The 24,203-nt window shown below is 37.6% G+C and overlaps 1 protein-coding gene across 1 annotated transcript; it reads right to left on the bottom strand.

The window, feature by feature from the left end:
• Nucleotides 1-442: 442 nt before the first annotated feature.
• LOC140135921 (uncharacterized) lies at nucleotides 443-20,351 on the bottom strand. The gene is made up of 7 exons (XM_072157597.1): nucleotides 20,160-20,351; nucleotides 14,592-14,668; nucleotides 13,992-14,076; nucleotides 11,337-11,559; nucleotides 8,756-9,289; nucleotides 1,989-2,219; nucleotides 443-806 (listed from the first exon to the last, which is right to left on the bottom strand). Exons 1-7 carry the CDS (start codon nucleotides 20,223-20,225, stop codon nucleotides 487-489), a joined length of 1,536 nt encoding a protein of 511 aa, XP_072013698.1. The 5' UTR covers nucleotides 20,226-20,351; the 3' UTR covers nucleotides 443-486.
• Nucleotides 20,352-24,203: the final 3,852 nt, after the last annotated feature.

A 24,203-nucleotide genomic window follows, 5' to 3' on the forward strand; every position in this document is an offset into this window, starting at 1 on the left:
ATTGGGTCTTATCATGTCATAAATACGGTATATTGCTGATAGCGAACGGGATGATGCATGCTAGAAGCGTAAAGGACTCAAATCTGCCATCGTGGGTGACAAATTCTACAGCTTTTTATTCCCAGCATGCATCACATTTGCCTATCGATCGCTATCAGCAATATACCTTATAGAGGGTGTATGAATTTCAACTGGAATAGTCCATTATGCATGATCTTGTGAGTCGTGACCATACACTTTCGTCAACGATTACACATATACCGCATCGGTATTGGCTCAGTTCACTGAAGTTCAAGTCCTAGCACTGTCCTTCTGAAGTAAGACAGGCTTTACATGCTGCTGAGACAGGATTGTTTGGTATTCTGTGAAAGTTGGAATATCAATCCAACCAGCACCAAATACCCCTCTTCTTATTTCAGTTCCTTCGTATATATCAACCACAGTTGAATTGCAAACAAATCAATAACAGCATTGCTTGATTTGATTTCACTGACTGTACCCAGCTGGAGGGTATCCCCCTTGAGTGTATCCACCATAGCCACCTGGCTGGCCTCCCTGAGGGCCTGGTGGCCCTTGAGGTTGCCCCCCTGGTTGGTTATAGCCCCCGTAGCGTGGTCCTTGAGCCTGTGGTGGGTAGTTGCCATATCCACTCGGTTGCCCTGGGCCAGCTGGATACTGATTAGGAGGGGGCATATTTTGTGGGGGTCCTCCGTACGGGGGTTGTCTCTGGTTTTGCTGAGGGTATCCTTGTTGGTTGGGATAACCTTGTTGACCATAATTTGAAGGTTGATTGTAGCCTGGTTGACCTGTGTGGAAATATAGAAATAATTTAACAATTTGAAAATCATACAATCGCAGGGATTACATGTAGTCTAAACCAGAGTTCCTCAAATAGCGGCGTGCTCACCACATGTGGCGGATGGCATGGCTTCAAGTGGCACATGAAAAAGTTGTTTTTTTAAATCCACACAAAAAAAACAAAAACAAAAAAACAATTTTCTTTTTGGCAATTTTTAATTCCTTTTTTTGTGGATTTGGAGAGTCTCTGGACCTAAAGCCAAGTGCTACAATCATTCAAATTTGGGAAAAAGATAAAGATAGCAGATAATTTGTAACTTGTGTTCACTTCATTTAATATCTTTTAAAGATCTAAAATTGCATTGGTTTTGTACACATTTCTGTATCTTGAATAGATTCTGAAGTGAACACAAGTTACAAATCTGCCCCTTTTGGATAAAAATTTGTGATTTTTTTGGTAACATTTTCCAATTCTTTTTTAAATCAACCATGAATGATTGCAGCACTTGGCTATAGGTCCAGTGACTCTCCAGCTCCATCAAAAAATATCGATATTTGCAAAAAAAAGTTTTATTTTCCCCCAAATGACAAAAAATGCATTTGGTGCCAAAATTACGCGAATTGCAGCGCAAATAACGCAATTGCCTATTTGTAGCAGCCCTACTTATCAATTCAAATAACACAAACATTTTTTAAAATTTGCAGTAATAAAAGTGGATAGTATTAAACTTGTAATTTTTCAAACTGGGCCCTCTGTAACCCATTTAAAAGCCTAAAAGCCAGGAGCTTCCAGGATGCCTCCACCAGGGATTGGCCCCTGCACCACACATGGCCCATACGCTGGCCCCTGCACCACACCCTGTGGACGCTATGCTCGCTTCACTCTATTTGACCAGTGGCACTTCATTAGATAAAATATAGTTGGTGGTTGGGTGATTTAAGGTTACAGACCGTTCACAAACACTTGTTAGGGGGGCCTGATGCAAAAAGGGGGCCTTAAAAGTTTTGACCCTCATACAACTTTCTATGGGGTTGATACATAATTTTCATGTCAAAAGGGGGGGTCTGAAATTTTAGAGATCTGAAAAAAGGGGGGGAAATATTTTTGTGATGAATTTTTGTTTGCATCATGCCCCCCTAACAAGTGTTTGTGAACAGTTCCTTATTGATCAGCGGCCTGTGTCTCCTACCCTGTGGTGGTGTTTGTCTATATCCTCCCATAGGTTGTCCTGCTGCCATAGGTTGACCTCCACTCATCATCTGTGGGTTACCTTGATTACCATTCTGTGGTCCCATCATAGACTGTTGCTGCTGTGGCATGTACACCCTCTGTTGTTGGTGCATTGGCATACGTTGAGGAAAACCGCCTTGTTGATGTTGGGAATGTGAGGGCATGCTCTGTTGGGGAGGCATCATATTTCCTGTAATAGCAAACAAATAAAATTAGACAAAATTAGATAAAATTTGTTGCAAACCCCATATGTGTTCTCAAAATTGGGCAAGTGGATGTAATGGGTTTTGCAACAAAGCTCTTCATATATGCCCTAAATCTTCCTTCTAGACTGATATAAATATTGATGAGTCCTTAGCAGAAATAAGGACAAATCCTTCTAAGGATCAAAAAAAATTTCTATAATTTTACAGAATTATTATTTTAAGAATACCCTGCAAATTTGTACCTCATTTGATTCCTTGATGAAGACTATACCCTTTTTCAAAGTCGAGTTATTAAATATCATAGTTATTGGTAACCTTTAGTAGCCTGTGGGTTGGTAATAATAAACATCTCAAAAAAAGTAACTACTAACTAACCCTCCTTAAATCATGGCCATTATTCCAAAACGGGCTATTGTATTACAAATCTGTAAAATGCGTTGAAAGCAGAATTAATTTCTGCGCATTTTGACACCTCATTTGATACATTAGCCTTGAAAACAATAAAACACTGGTCAATTTAATGTAGTGAGGTCAAGATTTGAAAGTTGCACTTACCACTGCTTACAACAATAAAAAAAAACACCCAGATATCATTACACAGATTTCCTTTCATTATACTGAATACAAATCAATAGAATTTACTGCAACTTTAAAATCTTGAGTTACATGGCATTAGGCGGAGGCACCGTATTTAGTGTTAGCTTTGGATATTTAATTATTTTCTTAATTTTTCACCCAGGTAAGTTGTGTGAAAAATAAAGAAAAAAGTTAAATGTCCAAAGCTAATGTTAAATAGGGCGCCTCTGCCCAATGGGTGGGGGTGGGGGGGGGTGGGGAGGGAGGGGAGAGGGGTGATGGTTTGATAGGATTCATTTTAAGTTAAAGTTCAGGTTATGGTTAAGGTTAAATACAAGTTAAGGGTTATCAATGAAGGTTAATCTGGATCCTTCATCAATGTTTTATACAGTTATAATAAAAGTCAGAGATAAACTGGTTTGTGTCTGATGATCCTGTCAATCAAATGCCCCATGGCCTGTAATTGGTTAGTAATGCGTAAAAGGGAGGTTGATTCATCTGGTGCCTTCATCAGAGAAATAGGAAAATGGCGAACAATGTCCCTACTTGTACGAGGCAAAATTTCTAGGCATTGCTGACATGGTGCTTTCGAAAAGAAAGTTTCCTATTACTCAGTATTAGAAAGACCCACCATTTGAGAATTGAAAAACTAACTCTAGGGCACACTGATTACAATCATCATGACAAATTGTAAACAAACCGCTTCCGAGTTTGATTAACGGGTGACGCCAGATATGACCTATTTACTTTATCTCCGACTTTTATTATAGGTTGAGTTTCAAGAAAATCTTATCATCTCTGTCTTACACGGCATGCACACAATGTGTGCTTGAAACAATTTGATCCTACAGTTTGATCAGCTTGTAATCGGTGGGCATTATAACATCTCAGATGAATATTGATATATTTTATTTAGAGAACTGTCTTGTGCCATCTCCCCAGAAGCATAACAAATTATTAATTTAAGTCCTATACTTTGTCTACTTTCTTTAAAACGTACAATATAGGCCAGACAGATCAACTATGATAGCACTCTTAACGTAGGTCTACTTTTCAGTGTAGTGGTAAAAGCCTCACAATTCCTGTCAATTACAAGTTGATCAAACTATATATACATATGAGTAAGCTACTAACACATTGAACATAAACTACTGCAAAATGCTTGAGGACTAACACAAATTCACTGACAACACTGGTGTTCTTTAAATTTGATCTAAGTATGAAGCACTTTCTCTTGGATTTTAAGGTGAGGAATCTAATAGAGCTTGGCTCTCCTTAAAGACACGTTCCAGTTCGTTATTCTGAAGGGTCATTATTACAAAGATTTACTACTCCAAAGGTTCATTATTCCGAAGGGTCAATACTCCAAAGGTTTGTTACTCCGAATTTACGGTAAGGAGCGAAATTCTGAAGAGCCGTTATTTCAAAATTCAGAGTAATGACACTTCGGAGTAACCAGCCTTCAGAGTAATGAACCTTCTAAAAACAAGTATTATTCTAATTCTGAGTAATGCTCCTTCAGAATAATGAACATTCTGAATACCATCCCTTCGGATTAACAGTCTTTTGAAATAACGACACAGGTGAAGACACACTGCACTGCAAACTCCATAAGGGTGATGTCACTAACAATATCAAGGTGAGCACAATACATTAATATATATGTTCAGTCACATAAGGTGCAAGCTATACCAAAATGTTGAAAAAGCTAACAGACACTGGCTCAAAACTGAATATTGTAACAACTCTAGCATCTGACACATATTTTTCTTTTCTTTCTGAGGTAAATTGACGGGGACTGCTCTATAATCCGAAGGTTCTATAATCCGAAGGTTCTTTAGTCCGAAGGTTCGCTAGTCCGAACATGTGTTCATAGCATTCGCTAGTCCGAATTTTAAAAGAGGTTCTCTAGTCCGACAAAAATTTGAAAAGAGGTTCTTTATTCCGACGCTTCTTTATTTCAAGGTTCTATAGTCCGAATTTTAAAAACGGTTCTCTAGTCCGAATATGAAAATAGGCTCTTTAGTCCGAATTTAAAAAAGGGTTCTATAGTCCGAATATAGAAATAGGCTCTATAGTCCGAATTTTAAAAAGGGTTCTATAGTCCGAATATAGAAACAGGCTCTATAATCCGAATTCAAAAAAGGGTTCTCTAGTCCGAAATTGCAAAACGGTTCTATAGTCCGAAACGGATACCGTGTTCTTTAGTCCCAATCAGTAAAAAGGTTCTATAGTCCGATTTTTAAAAACATTAACATTTACTGCGCCCTTTAGCTAGATAATACTAAAGCAGAGTTTATGGTAAACTTTAACTATTCTGTAAACTAATTTGTTTAAATGACTAAATTTGTTTAAATGTTTTTAAAAAAAAGCCGCAGCATTTACATGACGGGATGGCGCTATGAAAATTTGAACTCGACAACACTCGAATACATCGTAGAGTATTACTAGTATAGAGTATTATAATGGAAAGAAAAACAGATAAAAATGAAGAAAATATCACCAGAATAAAGATGAACGTCAATGTACGCTACGGAAAATATCCAGAGAAACCAACCATGTTGAACTTTAGCGGATTTGTATTTAAAAATTGATGATTTGATACTGAAACAAATGATAAAAATTAAATTCGGACTATAGAACCCGTTTACCAATTCGGACTAAAGAACACGGTATCCGTTTCGGACTATAGAACCGCTTTTGCAATTTCGGACTAGAGAACCTTCTTTTAAATTCGGATTATAGAACCGATTTCTATATTCGGACTAGAGAACCTTTTTAAAATTCGGACTATAGAGCCTATTTTCATATTCGGACTAGAGAACCGTTTTTAAAATTCGGATTAAAGAACCTCATTTATTATTCGTATTAGGGAACCTTTTTTTAAAATTCTGACTATAGAACCTTCAAATAAAGAACCGTCGGAATAAAGAACCTTCGTAATAAAGAACCGTCGGATTAAAGAACCTTCGGACTAAAGAACCGTCGGAATAAAGAACCGTCGGACTATAGAGCTTCCACCAAATTGACACTATATTGATGATTTTTGTAATTATATCAAAGGATTGGTAAGAAGTTTTGAGAAAATCGGTCTGAAGGAATAGACAGGCATGCATATGAACTGCCCTACATTGTAGCATGGCATACAAAATCACCATTAAAGGCATATGATCAGACCACGCCACCTCTGATAAAAATAAGTTGGGAGACCTTGCTGGTTTGTTTGTTAGTGGTGTACTTTTGTGGAATACCACAAACCAAGATGGAAACATCACATTTTCAAATTTTACTAGTAAAGGAAGTTGGCTCAGTCATATTCTGCACAATTTGACTCCTATTGACTATTTGACGGATCCGCCATCTTGCTACCAAAACAAAGATATCCCTGCCAATGCATGCGTAAAAATTACATTTTTGTTTTTCATGCTTTTCTAGCAACACACTTCAAGGCTAAAATTGCAAAGTGTACACATAAAGCATACATATGCACACAATTTCATGCAAAGAAATGGGGGTACCAACTTGTACGGAACAGAGCTTATTTCTCTAAATGTGATGCTCATATTTTGATTTGTGAATTTTCCCATTATTGAGATATAAACTTGCATGCAAAACAACTATTCTTCTACAATTATAGCTAATACTAAACATTAAGATCAAGTGAAAAGAAATATTTGCACAAAAAAAAAACCACCACATACTACAGCTGTTTGGAAATCTTCTTGAGAATTCCACAGTACGATGGAGCTGCTATGTTCCTTTGCATTTGGTAGAGACTCACTTGAGTCTTAAATATTGACAAGAAATTTTTTTTTGCATTTTTTTTAATAGGTTCACCAGATTTCATAATTGAAGACTATAAAGAGTTTAATTTGTCAAAATCAATTGGTGATGATCCAACAGTTGACTTGTGGCAAAAGATCTAAAGCTTGTGGAAAGTTATGTCACTTTATGATCCACTGCTTCAGTGGCGTGCATGGGCCGCCCCAACCCGGGGGCTGAAGAAGAAACAATTTTGCACCTTCTTTAACAGCCCGAAAAGGTTGACCCAATTTTTTTCACGGTCGTTTGTAAAAGTGAAGAGCAAAAAAAAAAAAAAAAAAAAATTTCAGGCGCTAGCGCCCTAAAAGCAACCTTTTTCAAAATTTTTAGGCTTTTTCAATTTTTTTGCCTTCTTTCTTTGCTAATTGCTTTGCAGCCCTTCGCTTTTTGCCGCCTCTGTTTTTGCCGCCTTCTTCTTCCGCCGCCTTCGCTTTTGCCGCCTTACTTTGACCTCGGGGCTGGCGCTAAAGCCCCCCCAAATACGTGCATGTGCTTGAAATGACAACAATGCCTTAACATAAAAATAAAAAATAAATTTCAGATTATAGCGCCTTTTTCCAGATCTTGGAGGATTTCACAGTGCTGTAACTAGGTTGCTGCCGAACCAGGCGCAAACCTAACCGCACTTAGATTGTAACATCCACCAATTATCTGTGCAGCCCACCAAATTCCTTTGGGTGAAGGAAGTTTTTGATAACCAAACAACTAATCACCGATTTTTTTAAAGCAGGAGGAAACCATAGATCCCGGAGAAAACCTGTGAGAGCGAGCATGGAATCGGATAAACCAAATGCACATCGAGTTCTTGGCACGGCCGGGGCTTGAACCCGGAACCTCAGTGGTGCAAGGCAAGGGAACAACCACCGCGCCAACTCCCTCTCCCTTAACATCACTTGCCACTGTTGGATCACCATAACTATAATTATCAGCTTTGAGAAAGTCAGTAGGTCACTAGTTAATGCAACTGTCAGTGAAATCAAATAAGTTTTTAGCGTGAGTCACATGATTAGCTTTACTGCTCCTGTCACAATTCTGATGAGGTCCCACGGATGTGGTGATAAAATATTAAAGTAAGTCACTATTTTGTTGAGAGAACTGTTTAAAATATTCATTCTAAAAAGTTTTTAGCTTGATTTTGACAAATTAAACTCTTTATACGCTGGCGAAGTTACGTAATAATCGGATTAACTACCATAGCAATAGGTCAAAACAATTTTTGAATATACCGCGCTGCACTGATACATTGTATGTTCATGCGGTACCTCTGCATTGAACCATATCATGCTGATCACTTGCACCTGTAAGATTAGTATCTTTGAAAAGACCAGTATTGTATTCAATCTATGATTGCAGACATACACAGGTGATTAGTTCAACCTGCTTGTAGTGCAGCGCGATATGATCAAAATTGTTTTGACCTATTGCTATGGTAGTTAATCCGATTAATTACGTAACTTCGCCAGCGTAAAGTATTGTTTAAAACAATCAGTAATGTTTAAAAAGTAGCTGTTTTAGAAACGAAATAGTAAGCAAGTCACCTAATGCACCAATAATGGCTTATTCCAGTTGAAACCCATACCCAGAGCGATTTAGGTTTGCAACAGACCCAAAGATAGAAGTACATCGCATTTGTTGGTCAATTTTGTGAGTGAATAATATGTTGTGCAGATTATATGTGCCTGGTGCTACTTGCCCAAACGTGAGTGCTACTTGCCCAAACACTGTACACGTGCAATGTGTAGTTTTGTGCACACTGGGATTTTATGAATTTTATGAATTCCCATGGGTATTTGCATCCATCATGGGACTATTATAGTGGTCTAATTTCTTTGATCAACAAACATTTCATCACTTTGAAGCAACAGAAAATAATTGTTAGAATGAGATTAATTTAGCTAATAATTTGCATATGTCTGCACAGAGAAAATATTTTTGCAAACTTGTTTTTGCAAACTAGCTGCTTTCTTGATCAGTAAAACTACTTATGAGTTAAGACAAAACTCACCACAGCAACACCACTATCTAATCTACTTTCCACACCACAGTACAACACACACTAATGAAAAACTATAGCTAGAGTGAGTGACACAGATCAGCAGAAAGGTATATAAGGGCTACTAGCCTTGTTGTGGCGGCATTGCACTTCTGTTTGAATACGATGAGTTTGGTGGCATGCTGGGCGGCATAGCTTGCTGCTGGCTATTTACGTTAGGGTTTCCATAACCACCTGGTCCCATGGGTGGACCACCGGGTCCCGATCCTGGTCCACCCTGAGGTGGTGGTCCTTGCCCCATTGGTGCCGGTGGACCCGGCATAGGTCCTGATGAGGATGCAGTTGGCATACCACCACCAGTGGGACCCTGCATTGAACCCTGTGGATTGCCACTTGGTGGCATACCAGTGTTAGGACCAGTGTTGGAAGGAGGACCCATTGAAGTCTGAGGCGGCGGAGCTTGTCCTTGATGCTGTTGCTGTTGGTTTGGCTGTTGCATGGGTTGCTGCTGTTGTGGAGTTGATCCTGGCTGCATCTGCTGCTGATTTTGCTGCTGCTGCTGCTGTCCTTGCTGTTGCTGCTGCATCTGCGGAGGCTGTCCTCCCTGTTGGTCAGCAGGCATTTGTGAATGTGGTGCATTTGGTGTTGATGTTCGTGGCGGCCCTGATAGATAGGATGAAATGAGAGACCAGCAGGCCCGCAAATATAGATACATGCATGCAATCAACATAATGAAGTAGGTGAATGAGTGAGCTCAAGTGGCATAGTTAACATAAAATATAAAACATATCAAAAGGAAAATATAAATCCCCACAACCAAGGGTTTCACGTAAATAGTACACAATTACTCCCAGACACAGTCTAGTTCTAACATTCTCCTATCCAGTTTTCTGTCACCTGTTTCAGTTTCTATATTGCCCTAAACATCAACAATTGAATACTGTAAAAGAAGACATTTTCACGAGGTTTTTATTTTCGTGAATTTCGCGAGTGGACATAAAATCGCGAAAATAAAAACTCGCGAAAATAACCTTTAGCATTAGGTTTATATTGTATCAATATCAAAACCGCGAAATTTAATTCTCGCGCAATTGACAAAATCTTCAAAATCGCAAAAATATTGACTTTTACAGTATTTAAACAAAAACAATAGGAATCTATATTTTTCAAACTCCCAAGAATATTAAAATTGAAATTCCTAAACAATACATAGCTGGATATATGTATGTATAGTGGTTGACCTTAGCAGCCTCTATTGAATGCTTTCAAGGGTCCCCTTTTTGTAAATTTGACACATGAAATTGAGTCAAAAATCTGTAGAAAATTTATAAGCATAATGAATTGTAAATGCTGTGGTGTTTTATTCAACAGTTCTGTTCTTTTCTCTAGATTCCATTAGTGCAATATTCATTTGCATGGATAATGTTCACTGTTCAATTGAACTTTTATTCAATTCCTGCTAATGGCCCCTAAGTTTACCTTTACCCCAAATTCTTTTATTCCAAGGTTCGGATGATTACAGTATCTAAAACTTGTGAACTAATTTCAACTCTCTCGGAGTAAGTTGGAGGGATGAGGCTGTGGATTAGAAAGTGCCCCTTTAAGACAAATTTTAATTTCAAATGTTTCAAAATGTTACTTTCACTAAAAATACAAATCACATCTTTTCTTTTTTAGGTGGGAGAACTTCCATTAGTTTATTTTCAAAAATATGCACATTTAACATTTGAAAACAATGTTGGTCGCTGAGAGTATATTGCAAAAGTAATGGTTGAAGGTAATTTATGCGCATAAATTAATAACCTGTTAGTTAGCCTGGTTGATTTAATATAGCCATGCAAATTAATGCCAATAAATAAATAATGCAAAGAAAGCTTCAGCTAACAATAACGTATTATTTTAAATTCTCTTAAAGAGGATAAAATTAGGTCATTATAGGACCCACTTTAAATTGATTCATGAGTAAGTAAAGATCAATGTAACACTAGTCTTGTCCCAAGCCAATCTTTTTTCTTATGTGACGAAAGATCAAACTTTTGGTTACCAATGTAAAGTCTGCACAAAAAGTAACGCAGCTGTAATAAATACGCCTATACCTTCAGAACTAATAATTGTTTTCGCAATATTTCGACATAGAAGGAAGGATGATTTATTTACTCGCATTTTGATACCCCATTTGTCCTGTGTCATTCAATATTAACATCACAGTAGTGCTTTTAAAGAAAAAAAAGCCAGAATTTTAAGTTGCAGTTTACAGCAATCAGTGGTTATTACGCAAGCATTGTGGCACGTAAAACCCACCATTATCTTCATGCTGACTTCAAATCAATACAAATAGTTGCAACTTTTTAATTCAGGTATTTTTCAGTTGCAGTTTACAGCAATCAATGGTTATTACGCAAGCATTGTGGCACGTAAAACCCACCATTATCTTCATGCTGACTTCAAATCAATACAAATAGTTGCAACTTTTTAATTCAGGTATTTTTCTTTAAAAACACTGCTGTCTTGTTAATGTTGAGCGAAATTGGACGAATGGGGTATCAAAATGAGCGTAAATAAATCATCCATGTTTCTATGAATAAATTTTGTGAAAATATCTATTACTTCTGAAGCTGCGTTACTTTTTGTGCAATCTTTAATTGCCTATCACTGTCTATTTCATTTTCAAATTTGTATCAACGACATTAACATATCAGAAGATGCGTACCTTGCATTTGGTTATTAGGCATGGATGTTGGTGCTGATGATGTTGGTGGGATGGTTTGGTTTGGTGGCATCATGTTACTGTCCCCTTGAGGTCCATTACTCATGGGCGGCGGTGGCTGCTGCTGCTGCTGTGGTTGATTGGGCATGTTTGGGGTGTTGCCGCCAGATGATGGTACTCCCATTTGGTTGGGTTGCTGTTGCTGAGGATTATGACTTGATGCTCCCTGTCATATCAATTTAGTTACAATCAATGGTTTTAGTCAATAAATAAATAAATAAATGTAGATATTTATATAGCGCTTTATGCCGTAAACAGCCTCAAAGCGCTTTATTCCGCCGTCATTAGAATATGTCGGAACCACGTTTGCAGCCCATGCGCTTTTTTTTTTTTTTTTACAAGTGGCGCAGGGTCCATCAGTACAACGACTGTGACTACCCCTAACAGCTTCCCATGGCACCTGGGTGGGGTGAGGCAAGCGAGACAAAGCGCCTTGCCCAAGGGCGCAACACGGTGGTGGGACGGGGAAACGAACCCACACACATCGAGCAAGCTCTCAGATTATGAGTCCAAGGCCGTAACCACTGAGCCACCGTGACCTCAATAGTCACTTCACAAGCTTAGGCCAATAGTCCTTGCAATTGGTATGCTTCAAACACTTGTAAGCAGTGTTGGAATTAAGCATTTTTTTATGCATAGCAAAATTTGCTTCCATATTTGGTACATTCACATATTTCAGAAATTGTGTAGCAAATTGATAAAATTGTGCAGCATTTCGCTACGCGATACCAGCTATTTCCAACGCTGTTTGTAAGACATTCCCAGGTTTTTTTTAACAAACAGGCAGACACTCTAAACTAGAGATGATTTTAGATCCTTTGGAAAATGTACTATACTATTACTATCAGCTTGTATTCCCTCGTAATAATAGGCGAGAATTATTTGGTTTTTTTTGTTACTTCGCACATCAATAAAGTCCCAACTTATGCCTGCGTAAAGTCACAAGTATTAAAAAGCGAAGTTCGCATAGGTGCTGCGCCCAGCTATATGTACGCCAACTTATACAAATCATGCGTCCAGCCTATATTTACGAACTGAACAGAGTACAGTTAGGAAATAACAGTTTACATGAACAGTCAATTTTCATATTCAACAAAATGGCATAAAACAACTAGAGCTCTGTACTTGTAGTATGTACTTTGAACCTGAAAAATCCTGAATAAAATGTTTTTATATACTTCATTAATATATTCTTGTTCATTGATTGGTTACACATTGGATCACATGACCAAAAATAGTTCTACCATCAGTACTCCTATCCGTAAATAGTATCTCTAAGCCGTAAATAGTATTTGCAATGTCCCGGATGAGCCGTAAATAGTACCTCCAAGCCGTAAATAGTACTTTTGACCATGCCTTCCATGGAACAGTTCACGCACGCTTGAAACTGCCATAGCGTGATTTCGCTGCTGCTGTAATTGGTTAGCCCGATTTTAGCCTATTCGATTTTTTTTTTAAGGGCAAAATACCGTATAGGTTGTGCTTAAATTGGTTGTGCTCAGGATAGAAGCTGGAGAGTCCAAACGTCAAATAATTTTCTTTTAACCAATCAATGAACAAAGAATATATACTGCGCCAATAAAGTATCCTTACACTTGGAAAAATAATCACAATTTCAAAACTGAACAATATTTGGGTAAATTTGTTTTTTTAATATATGCACTATATAATCCTGCACATTATGACACCACATTGAATCCAATGTGTCCTCAAGAAGTAAAGTTACAAGCTATTGAATAGACGAGTGTCCAGTTTTAAAAGTGACAAACTGGCCTATCAAGGCGCAAAAAAGATTCCAACAAGCGCAACAAAGAGACAACACAGTTTCTTCAATGAAGCGTTATTTAAAGCAGTTTTATTTCAGTTTTACTTCTCTGTACTTTCATAACTTTCATTTTATTTGTCAGTTGTTTTGTTTCAGTTTTTTTTGTTCCTTTTGTTTTAAATTAAGCCAAACGCATACATTAACCATTCACCACTCTCAAACCAGATTTGTGGCCTGTGGAGTTTTGAATAGGTCAGTTTGTCACTTTAGAAACTGGACCTTTGTCTAATCAAATGCTTGTAACTTTACTTCTTGAAGTCACATTGGATTCAATGTGGTGTCATAATGTGCAGGATTAGTGCATCTATTGAAAAAAACAAATTTACTCCAATATTGTTCAGTTTGGAAATTGTGATTATTTTTCTAAATGTAAGGATACTTTATTGGCGCAAATTAATGAAGTATATTTAACAAATATATACTGCCTTTATTCGAGGTTCTGGTTAAAACTATGGTCCCTCGTTGAGATCAATTAATACTATTTTCCTTCAGGGCTGCGCCCCTCATGAAAATAGTACTACTGATCTCACCTCGGGCCCATAGTTTTAACCAGAACCTCTCATGGCAGTATATATTTGTATAATATGACCTGTCTATCTTAAGTCTAGTCAGGGAACCAGATTACATCCAAAACCTGGATCAAGCAATCTCTGGATCAATCCATCAAATCAATTAATTAATCAACCAGCCACTCAGTCAATCAAATAAAATTAAGTCAGAATTAAATCATGCCAGAGGAAATTCTCATGCTGTATCTAGATACTGTAACTCACCCCTAATAAATTCTGCATACCCTGTTGATTGGAATCTGCAATTGTGGCCAGATACACTAAATTTCTGTGTAGGATTTGTTGATACCTAATTGAGAAAATATAACAATAGTGGTGTTAAAACATGATTGGAATCAGGAATGATAATAATGATCTCTGAAATATAATGTAAGTTTATGTACTTTAACGCCGCTCTAATAGCGATACATGTAGACGAACCTGGCATCACTGCTCAGTAGGTAGGCCTTATGCCTAGCTGCATTTTTGGGGGGATCATGACATTCAAGTACGGCTGGACAAATATATATTCATGGGTTTCCAGTCAACTAACTGATCCCTTCTCAACCCTACCGACCCAAAATATTGTTTTGAGTGTTGAGAACAAACAAATACTGCAACAAAATTGCACCTCTGAGCAACTTTCTTGCTTTGTTTATCAAAGCTATCTAGGCCAGCACGCATTTTATTAGCCTAGACTGGCTATCCATGCTTGTGCTTTTTTAGTATGAGCTTGGAACGGCCCATGGATTTCCCATGGATAAGCATGTGTCCCTCACGGACCAACCTGGGCAAACAAACAAACAAACTTATCAATATGCTTACTGTGAGACCTCAGAGCCTCTTCCTTTGTTCTGGTAGTCCATGATAGTCTGTATGAGTTGATTGTTTTCATCTAGCATCTGTTGAGAAACAAAACATTATTTGTGAACGTTTCCTCCTTTAAAATGAACACCTTTTTTAATATGTATTTAAAGTTACTGGTATTTATAATTCAAACTTAGCACCAATGCTGATCATGAAGTATTGATTTTATTTTTTCCATGATCATTATTATTTTGGATAGCTTATCGGCCTTATAAATAGATTATGAAAGTCTGTCAACGTCTGAAAGTGACAGCTTGATGTGTAAAAAAGCACATCGAAATTGCTGACCTTACTAAAACTTGCAGATTTGGACGCACTTTGCTTAAAGTCATAATGTACGATCTTTTTTCAGAATTTACCTTTATTTTTTTCAAAACCGATTTTTTGGCATATTTGTAATACTTACACATGTTCTAACTTAAATCTATGAGCAAACTGTCAAATTCGTCCTATTTGTAGTAAAACGGGACGATTTTCTGTTGGTCCGACATAAAGTCATAATTTTTTAGATTATGACTTTATGTCGGCCACGATCGCAAACCGTAGTCTCGTACAAAACTAGCTTGGTTATGCTCCTCCACATGTGGAGGGAGCGTAACCAAACTGGCCGCAGAGGAGACTAACTCTGAGGCCGCACTCGCTGTCCTAATCCATATAGTGCGAGATGTTTCGAGTGATAGAGGTGAAGATTATGATGTTGTTTCTTTGCAAATTCCCAATGTTTTTTGCGTCCAAATATATTGGGAACTTTCATAATGATTGTATATTATCATTTTAGAAGAAACAAAGAAAAATCTAAAAATTTAAAAAGATCGTACATTAAGGCTTTAATTTTAAAAGCTTAACGGGACCCCTTACGCAGACGCACTACAGCGCAGCAATATGATGCTAAAAATTATCACATGGCGAGGCTAATGGCATCAACATTGGCTTTTATATAGCCAGGCACAAAACTGTTTAATTTCTAAAGAATGAGATCGCATTCATTAGATGCAAATCTCTACCATTTAAACCTCGATCACTGAAGTTGAATGAATGTGGGGAATAGAAACGATAAGAAATTGAGGTCGAGTTGCTAAAGTCATGAATAGACTGCTTTATAATGCAATACGACACATACTACTGTATCTTTTGTTCGCTTTTTTACCCCCAGTTTTTGACACATTATGCTCTAGCTGAATACAGTAAAAAAAATGTCAGATTGTAAATGTAAACCTGTAATTTCAGATTGAGTACCTTGAGCTAGTTTACCGCAGACGCAAGCTAAGTATGTCGAAAACGCAGGGCAGTTTAATTTCTAAATTCACAAGATGCAAATTTTTACCATTCAAAGTCAAACCTTGATCACTGAATGACCACGGTGAATAGAAATGATGGACATCATTATAGAGGTCTCATACCAAAGACAAAATCATGAATTTAGATAGATGCTTAGTAAGCATACACAATAATTGGACTGTCTTAAATTGTTCTTTCACGGTTTTTGAGCAACAAACATCATGATCATAAACACAATTTAACATGAGTGTCATGATCTGGACATTGACACAATAACATTCAATTAAACTCCGGTAATTTATTTTAAAGAATTTTCTACAGCTACACAATAATGCTGGGCCAGAGCCAAAAATGGTCATCACTCAACCTAAAATTTAGAAATTGTTACAGGAGTGAATTTCTCCTCTGGTTTAATAGACCACTTACCAAAGATTATGAATCGGCAAAAAAAAGTAAAATTTGCCCGTCAATTTTGGAATACAAGCAATAAAATACACACATAGCGCCCTCTCGGTGTGGCGGGACGGAATTGTTAAATTTGATGTTACTGCATATTTAAAAAAGATAGGATTTTTTTGTTTATGGTATTATAAAGGTCTTCTGTATAGACAATTTCAGCACTAAAAAAAATGTCAGTGGACTTTGCCAAAATAAAGAAATAAATTAAAATATGTGTAAAATTCCGTCCCGCCACATTTTGAGGTGAATTTTTTACGTTCCGGAAGGGACGAAAAAAATCAACTATATAAAATTTCAAAATATCAACTATTATGGTAATAAACATTCCTGAGTACATAAAAATTTAATTCATCAACTTTGCTAGGCTCAAAACCATTTTAACTTCTTCTATTTCAGGCCTTTTGTGGTAGGACGCCAGCAATAATGCTATTTTCAGGGTCTATGGTGTAAAACACGGTCCCGCCACATTTTGAGATGATTTTTTTAAGTTCAGGAATCTATGAAAAATTTCTTTCTCAGTCAATATTTTGCAATAATTTTTCATTGGAAGTGAAAGAAAAAACAATTTTGTCAGTTTTAAAGTGAATCAATTGCTTTTTTTCTTGATTTTGACATGGTGGACAAAATTCCGTCCCGCCACATTCCGTCCCGCCACATTGACATGATTTTTAAAAATTAATGAACGTACTATAAAGAAGCCGGTGAATTTTATAATTCCTCCCATAACAAAAGAAGGATAGTTGAAGTTAATACCAATGTTAGAAACAAATATTTTATCCCAGTACTTTTGATAAAAATTCAACAAATGTACTGTGTTCACAAATACATGAAGTTTATCATTCCGTCCCGCCACATCAGTGAATTTGTGTTACCGTGGCAACGTGTTGATTCTTAGGACTATTTTTTTTTGTGTGAATGTAGTCTGTAACTTACTTGTTTATATTAAGAACATAAAGAATCCATAAAATAAACAGGGACAGAGCTACAATTTAAAAGGCCTATCAAAATTCCGTCCCGCCACAAACGGGAATTTTGGCTCTGGCCCTGCTGACACTGTCATGTCATGACAGTATTGTGTAGTCCTGGAGTTTATTCAGTTTATCCAGTAAAGTCCTGGAGTTTATTATTATTGAATGTTATTTATGTCAATGGCCAGATCATGACACTCATGTTAAATTGTTAATATGATCACATGTGTTGTTTGTTGCTCAAGTCAAAACCAGTCATATACATTTTCTACAAGCCAATAATACGAAGAGCATGGCAAGTAGCTAACGTTCCCAATTCGGGAAAATGCACAAAATGTACCACATGTCTAGTATTTAAAACTACTTCTACAATATTTTGTAGTAAACCTTTGACGAGCGTCCACTTACTACTGCTACACCGTCCAGTGCCGTACTATTATGCCGACTATCCTATTCAACGACGAGGAGGACAATTTCGACCTCCTCGTTTCGTTTGTTTACAGAGCTAGGTAGACAAAAGGCCTGTCAAAACTGTTCCGCTTGTCCAAATACTCAAGTATCAAAAGGATGGTCCACAATAGAGTGATTCACGCAGCATGAATAGGGATTAAAAAACTGTGAAGTAGGACCATGTGCTTCTTTTGTCCAATTTGCCATCAAGATTTCGAATGGAAACAGTTCAGAACCAGAACAGGATCATGTCAGAAATTAATATTTTGTTCTGGGACTGATTATTCGGACTATACACAGTCATGACCGTGATGTTGCAAAGCCAAGGAAAGTCGGAGCTAACAATGTGTACGTCGGTGACAAGTGCGTTTCAACGCAGTAAATGTGTGATGTACCGGTACACTTAAAATATGCACATGTCTAAAGGCAGCGGAAAAACCTGACGTCACCAATCCATTTGGCAATGAATATCATAAATTGACCCTTGACCTGGACGGACGTCCAAGGCTGCAAGACCCGTCATGCCTGCTTTTTATTTTCTAATTCTTATACACGGCCGTAAATCGTATACCTAAACCAGCGTAGCGAAAAGTAGGTATGCCAGGTGAATTCAAATTTGCCTGCCCATCAAACTGCATCATTTTATATATCAAATTAAAGCCCTTGAGTAAAGAAAGCCAACACTGAAAACCTTTTTGTCATAGCACTTTCCGTAACAAAGTTACAAATCTAGTCAAAGATTGACTTTCATCAAAAAGATTTAGCTAGCAAAATTCCCAAAAAAAAGCATTTCGGGGTGTTTCTAGATCTTAGTCTTATGACGATAGCAGCTTTTTAATGGAACTGCTATCAAAATCCTCTGAAATTCCATGTGCGAGTCTCTCATCACCAAAAAAAAATCATATATTTGGGTCAAGTGAAGTATAGACAACATATTTTTGTAGGTTTCCTTGAGCAAGACTGGCTGACTAGCAAATGTGTTAACTCAGGCGGCGTAGGAAGCGCAACACGTGACATACGAGGCTGGCGAAGATACAGGGCTGACAGCCCCATTCAAAATACACGGTTAGCAATTACAAATGGAAAATTAACATACATGCAGTGTATACGCGGAAAATGGTATCAATTAACAATCCACATGGAAACTAGGAAATCATGATTTCCATGACATGGCCATGTGAAGCAGGTTTTTTTTACAACAAGTTACTTACTCACAAATGTCTTTTGTTGCTAAACTTGATAAGGAGAAGTCCTTCTGTAAGAATATCCTTTTAAAATAACAATTTGGTTGAAATTTGTTGCCAAAAATGATGTATAAATGTTTTAATTCCACAACATAAATTCTTCTGATCAAACTTGCCACCATTTTCATTTGGCAAACTACAGCCTGTAGGCCTTTAATCACAGCATGTTGCCTAATAGTCTGTATCAAGTCTTTAAAAACAATTTATTTCTTTGATGCACTTCACCGAACATGTGCTTTTCAATACACTGGTAACAGAGATTTCATACTCACTGAAAGAGCTTGGCTTAGGTCTGCCATGTGTATCACATGTTTGGTGTTGGCCAATTAAAACATGACATGCTGTCATCTAGCCTTGAGTAGATTAAAGGTGTTGCCTATTCATGCTTCAAAACATCATTATGGATGGGGAAGAACAGCCTAATCTATAATGTGGTTGATCAAATTGACTTCTTGTAATATCATTTGCTCCACATGAGGGGTTTAGCACTGACACTTGGGTGCAATATATGGAAACATTTATCAGTCTACAAAATATAAACATTCTGAGACATGAATTTGATCAAAATGGAATATAGGGTTTCAGTGTATTTTGAAAATGATGGGGTGTGTAAATTTTCATAATAGGCGCAGTTATCCTGGTTTTGAAATATGTAATTGTTTGACAGCTCCTCCATGGATATCCATGTACACTGTCTTTGTATACTGCTTATTCGTACCCATGCTGTGCATGGGTACGAAGTCATTTGTATACATGCAGTGGCCAGTGGGGTACTTTGTCGTACCCCGACGGTTTTAGAGTAAGATAATTTTGCTTTGATACCACATAACAAATTTAGAATTGTTTGTGACGATTTCATGATTAAATCCAATGGCGACCTCAAAATTGGCGATATCGCTTCCATCACCTTCACCGCCTGTGTTAACTCAATTAACTGACGTTTCCCTCTCATACCTATGAAAAGGCATGTGACGTCAGGGTTTTCCGCTGCCTTAAATAGGTTTCTTAAAATACGCCCGCGTCAAAGGTTTACTGCAAAATGAATTCTTAAAGTTCACTGAGCCGAGTTACGAGTTGCAGAATTCGACAGACATGCATGCAAATCGAAGGTTGCAAGAAACATTTACTTTTTGTATTGCGGCGGGATCTGGAATTTTATTCCGTCGATGCTGTGGCATAAATGTCATAGACATTTTGAAGACTGTGTTTAGATATTTGTGAAAACCAGAAAATATGCAAATTCGTCAAATTTTCAGTCCAGTTGTTGTCGACATACAGTGAAATTCACGACGACGCAACACAAAGGTATCCCATGGGCCCACGCGAAAATCGCGAGGCAGGTTGCTCCTGCACCCAGTGTTTCTACCACAAATGGGGAAAGTAATAAAGTGTTGAACAAAGAATCCGGATTAAGCAATTACTTTGCAGACACATGTTTTCAGTATAAGCTATTAAGTATTATTCCTTATGAAACAGATAGATTTTATGGGAAATGTATTAATGCGAAACGTTGCTTTTTTTTAAATTTATTGTATAGAGAAGGTAGGTGTTTCCATTATATTTTTTATTTCCTCGAGGCTCATAATACGGTATACTTCCATGGACATTTTGCAGTCGTCGTAATATGTGAGTAGAAGCAGAAACCGACACTCAGAGGAGGCCGGAGGCTCAACTTGGCCGGGGGGAACTTGACTGAAATCTTGTCAGCGGGCAGTGGCGGCGCCAGGTTTTTTACGGGGAATTGGGGGGGCAAAGTGAATTTCAGGGGGGCAAAATTGGCAAATTTTGCGCAAAACTATCAATTTGGCTTACTGCGGATTAATCTATTTCAATGTCAGAAGTAGATAACTACTTCATCAATTTCAATATCAGCAATAGATAACTACTTCATCAATTTCAATATCAGCAGTAGATAAAATATAGGCCTACTTCATCAATTTCAATATCAGAAGTAGATAACTACGGTACTTCATCAGAGGAGAGCGTGGCCTGTGAACCCAAGGGTCAAGGGTTCGAATCCCAGGTCCGGCTCTTTGTGTCCTTGAGCAAGACACTTCACTCTACTTGCTTAGTGCTTCGGAGGGCACTTTAAGCTGTCGGTCCCGTGTACATGCATATTTTCTCACATTAATGTAGTGTGCACGTTAAAGAACGTCACAGGCTATTCGAAAAGAGCATGCAGGGGATCATCCCGGTCATGTTGACTGTACTTCAAAATACACTCATCTACTCTAGGTTCCAGAGTAAAAATAAGTACAGCTTGTCTGTACGCAGTGCGACAATACTCATACATATGAGGGAGGCACTTATAAGGAAGAAGAAGAAGAATTTCAATATCAGCCAGTATATTGTAAACTTATTGTCCATTTTCCTATACTAGCTACACAGTGTGTCTGTAATTGACGCGTGACCTCAGCACACGGCTCTGTGTTGAAGGTATAGGAAACTTTTTTTAGAACGTCGTCCTGATGTTATTTTTAATTCAATGTCTTAGAAACTCAGATCATCATTTGCAGAAATTTGTTGTGATTACTAATATCTTTTCAAAAAATAAAATAGAGCATGTTTTCAACGTAGTTGTAGGGTTTATATGACATGTTGTGCAAATCTATCACTCAAGAATCTGTGTACTAATTGAATGGGGATTTCATGCCTTCCACGGCCTGAAACTTTCTCTGACTTTGCAACAGCGCCACAAGCGAACCATAAATTCGATTCCTTAGAAACTCACATGTCAATCATCGTCATTTTTTCTCTATCATGAGTCCAAAAAGCAATTCTATTGGTCAATGTCTTCAACGTAGTCGCCCTGTTTGTATGAGTGACAGTTTTTCCTCAGTTAGTGGCCCTCCCAGCCAAACTCAACCAAGTCAGCAGACCAATGCATGACCAGTTATTGATTTATTGACGTCATAATTGGCCAGTGCCTTTGTGATAGGCAAACAGTTATTGATTGGCCTAGATCAGTGTTGAGCAAAGAGTTTTTAACCAGGATTAGGGTGATAAAAGGTCGAATTTTATTTTACACAGGGATAAGTGTACCGGGCCGGTACTTCATCAATTTCAATATCAGCAGTAGATAACTACTTCATCAATTTCAATATCAGCAATATATAACTACTTCATCAATTTCAACATCAGCAGTAGGCCTACCGGTAGATAACTGCTGCATCAATTTCAATATCAGCAGTAAATAACTATTAACTACTTCATCAATTTCCTGAGCAGTAGATAACTACTTCATCAATTTCAATATCAGCAGTAGATAACTACTTCATAAATTTCAATATCAGCAGTAGTAGATAACTACTTCATCAATTTCAATAGTAGCAGTAGATAACTACTTCATCAATTTCAATATCAGCAGTAGATAACTACTGTATAGTAGTAGGGGAGAGCGGGGAGTGTTCGCCCTATTTTTTTCTGACCAGCCTAGCGATGTCAATTTTAAGGTTATGGATGACCTGATTGGCCCATGTGAAAGCCCTATGTTTTAGCTATATACGGCCACAATCCCAGAACTATAGGCCTTACAATAGCAACAGGAAAGAGCAAACAAAAAAGTTTTGCAAAGTGGCGAACTTGCCCCATATTGGGGCAGGTTCGCCCATATGGTGGGGTAAGTTCACCCTAATCACAAAAAAGGTTTAAACATTGCATAACAATAACATATTCAATGCAAACATTTAGCAAGAGTATACAGGGCATTCATTCTCTTCTGGGGAGTCACTAAATTTGTTGCAGGGGTCAGGTCAGGGTAAAATGTAGGGGTCCAAAGTGAGTTTAAACGTATCATGTTTACAACTTCGGGGAAAAATGGATTAGGACATAAACGGTGGTATGAGTAATACCGATATCACATAACTTTAAAAAGACATGTTTTCAGTAGTTTTACCTTGTTTAATGGTTTAATTATCAATATTTTGCATAATACGCTGATGGGGCAGGTCCGCCCTCCAGTTTGGGGTAAGTCCGCCCGGGGAAGATATAGGGCGAACATGCCCCATCCTCAAAAGGGCGAACGAGCCCCTTGTGCACATTTGTGTATTTTCTTCGGGGTATGCAAAACACAATTCGAATAAGGAGTTTATAACTGCATTAAATCTTTGACAAATCCCATATGTTCCCAATACAGATTCCCATTAAAACCATCTGTATTTATGTATCGATGATAATACAACATTATGAATGCAAGAAAAATTTACATTTGGGTGTAATTTTTTTGTTTTGGCTGCAGTTCGATGAACACGTCCCTATATGTCGCGTAGCTAATATGAGAAGTTTATAATGACCTATGTCACCTAATTTTGCCATCACCAAATTCTCTGATAGCCGTAGTGATGAGAAACTAGGGGTGGGCGAACCTGCCCCTAGGGCGAACACTCCCCGCTCTCCCCTAGTTTAGTCAGACTTAGTATTATAAATTCATGTAAAATGTCTTATGTCTTTCATACACGGCTTTCGGCTGAACTACTACTGTCTGTTCAAATAGCTTAGATTCTTGTATTTTTAAGATATTTGAAAAAATAAAAAAATGTGGTCAAAGTCATCAAAGAAAAGTGTTAGCACAGCCTTAGACCCAACGTGATTTATCACTTTTCAAATTCCAAAGTTCAATTTTAAACCCCATTTCTTTTCAATTTTGCCTCATATTAGGCAGTTACTTGGGTCTGAGACGAATATACCTATATTTAGGTATATTCGTCTCAGCTTGGGTCCACCAAAAGGATTCGCGACCTTTTTACAAATCGAGTGGGACAGTCCATTCGCAACTTAGGGCATAGACTCTATCGAATTTAGTAAAAAAATCTGTCGACCAATCTGTCCTGCCATTTCAATTGTTATACCGTTCCGGTTATTGAATAGGGTCTAGGTGATGATGGTCCATCGATTTTTGTTGCACGAAACAGGTGAAGCTCCGTGAGCGCGACTACGTTTTATGGATAACATTATTCCGAACATTATTGTTTTCCTAAGCAATGACATTAAAATGGATTTCGTTCTTATTTCAACTGGTTTCATCGGTACAATGTAAATTGAGTTTAGTTTAAATTAATACCATCATTCCTTTCCAAGAATATCAGCATTCGCTTGACATTGTCAGATACAGTGACTTTACAAGAATTGTTTTCTGTAACCTAAGTCATTGTTTTAAATAATATTTTCTTGTA

The sequence above is a fragment of the Amphiura filiformis genome, chromosome 16 (assembly GCF_039555335.1).
Source record: "Amphiura filiformis chromosome 16, Afil_fr2py, whole genome shotgun sequence".
Lineage (NCBI taxonomy): Eukaryota > Metazoa > Echinodermata > Ophiuroidea > Amphilepidida > Amphiuridae > Amphiura > Amphiura filiformis.

What these genes read in the sequence shown, in the direction of transcription:
- LOC140135921 (XM_072157597.1), bottom strand. Translation starts at nt 20,225, where the DNA reads ATGTCTATGACATTTATGCCACAGCATCGACGGAATAAAATTCCAGAT. An exon ending in GCCTAATAACCAAATGCAAG is followed by an intron (nt 9,290 to 11,336) that starts GTACGCATCTTC and finishes CCTATCTATCAG; the next exon opens with GGCCGCCACGAACATCAACA. An exon ending in TAGACAAACACCACCACAGG is followed by an intron (nt 807 to 1,988) that starts GTAGGAGACACA and finishes ATTTCCACACAG; the next exon opens with GTCAACCAGGCTACAATCAA.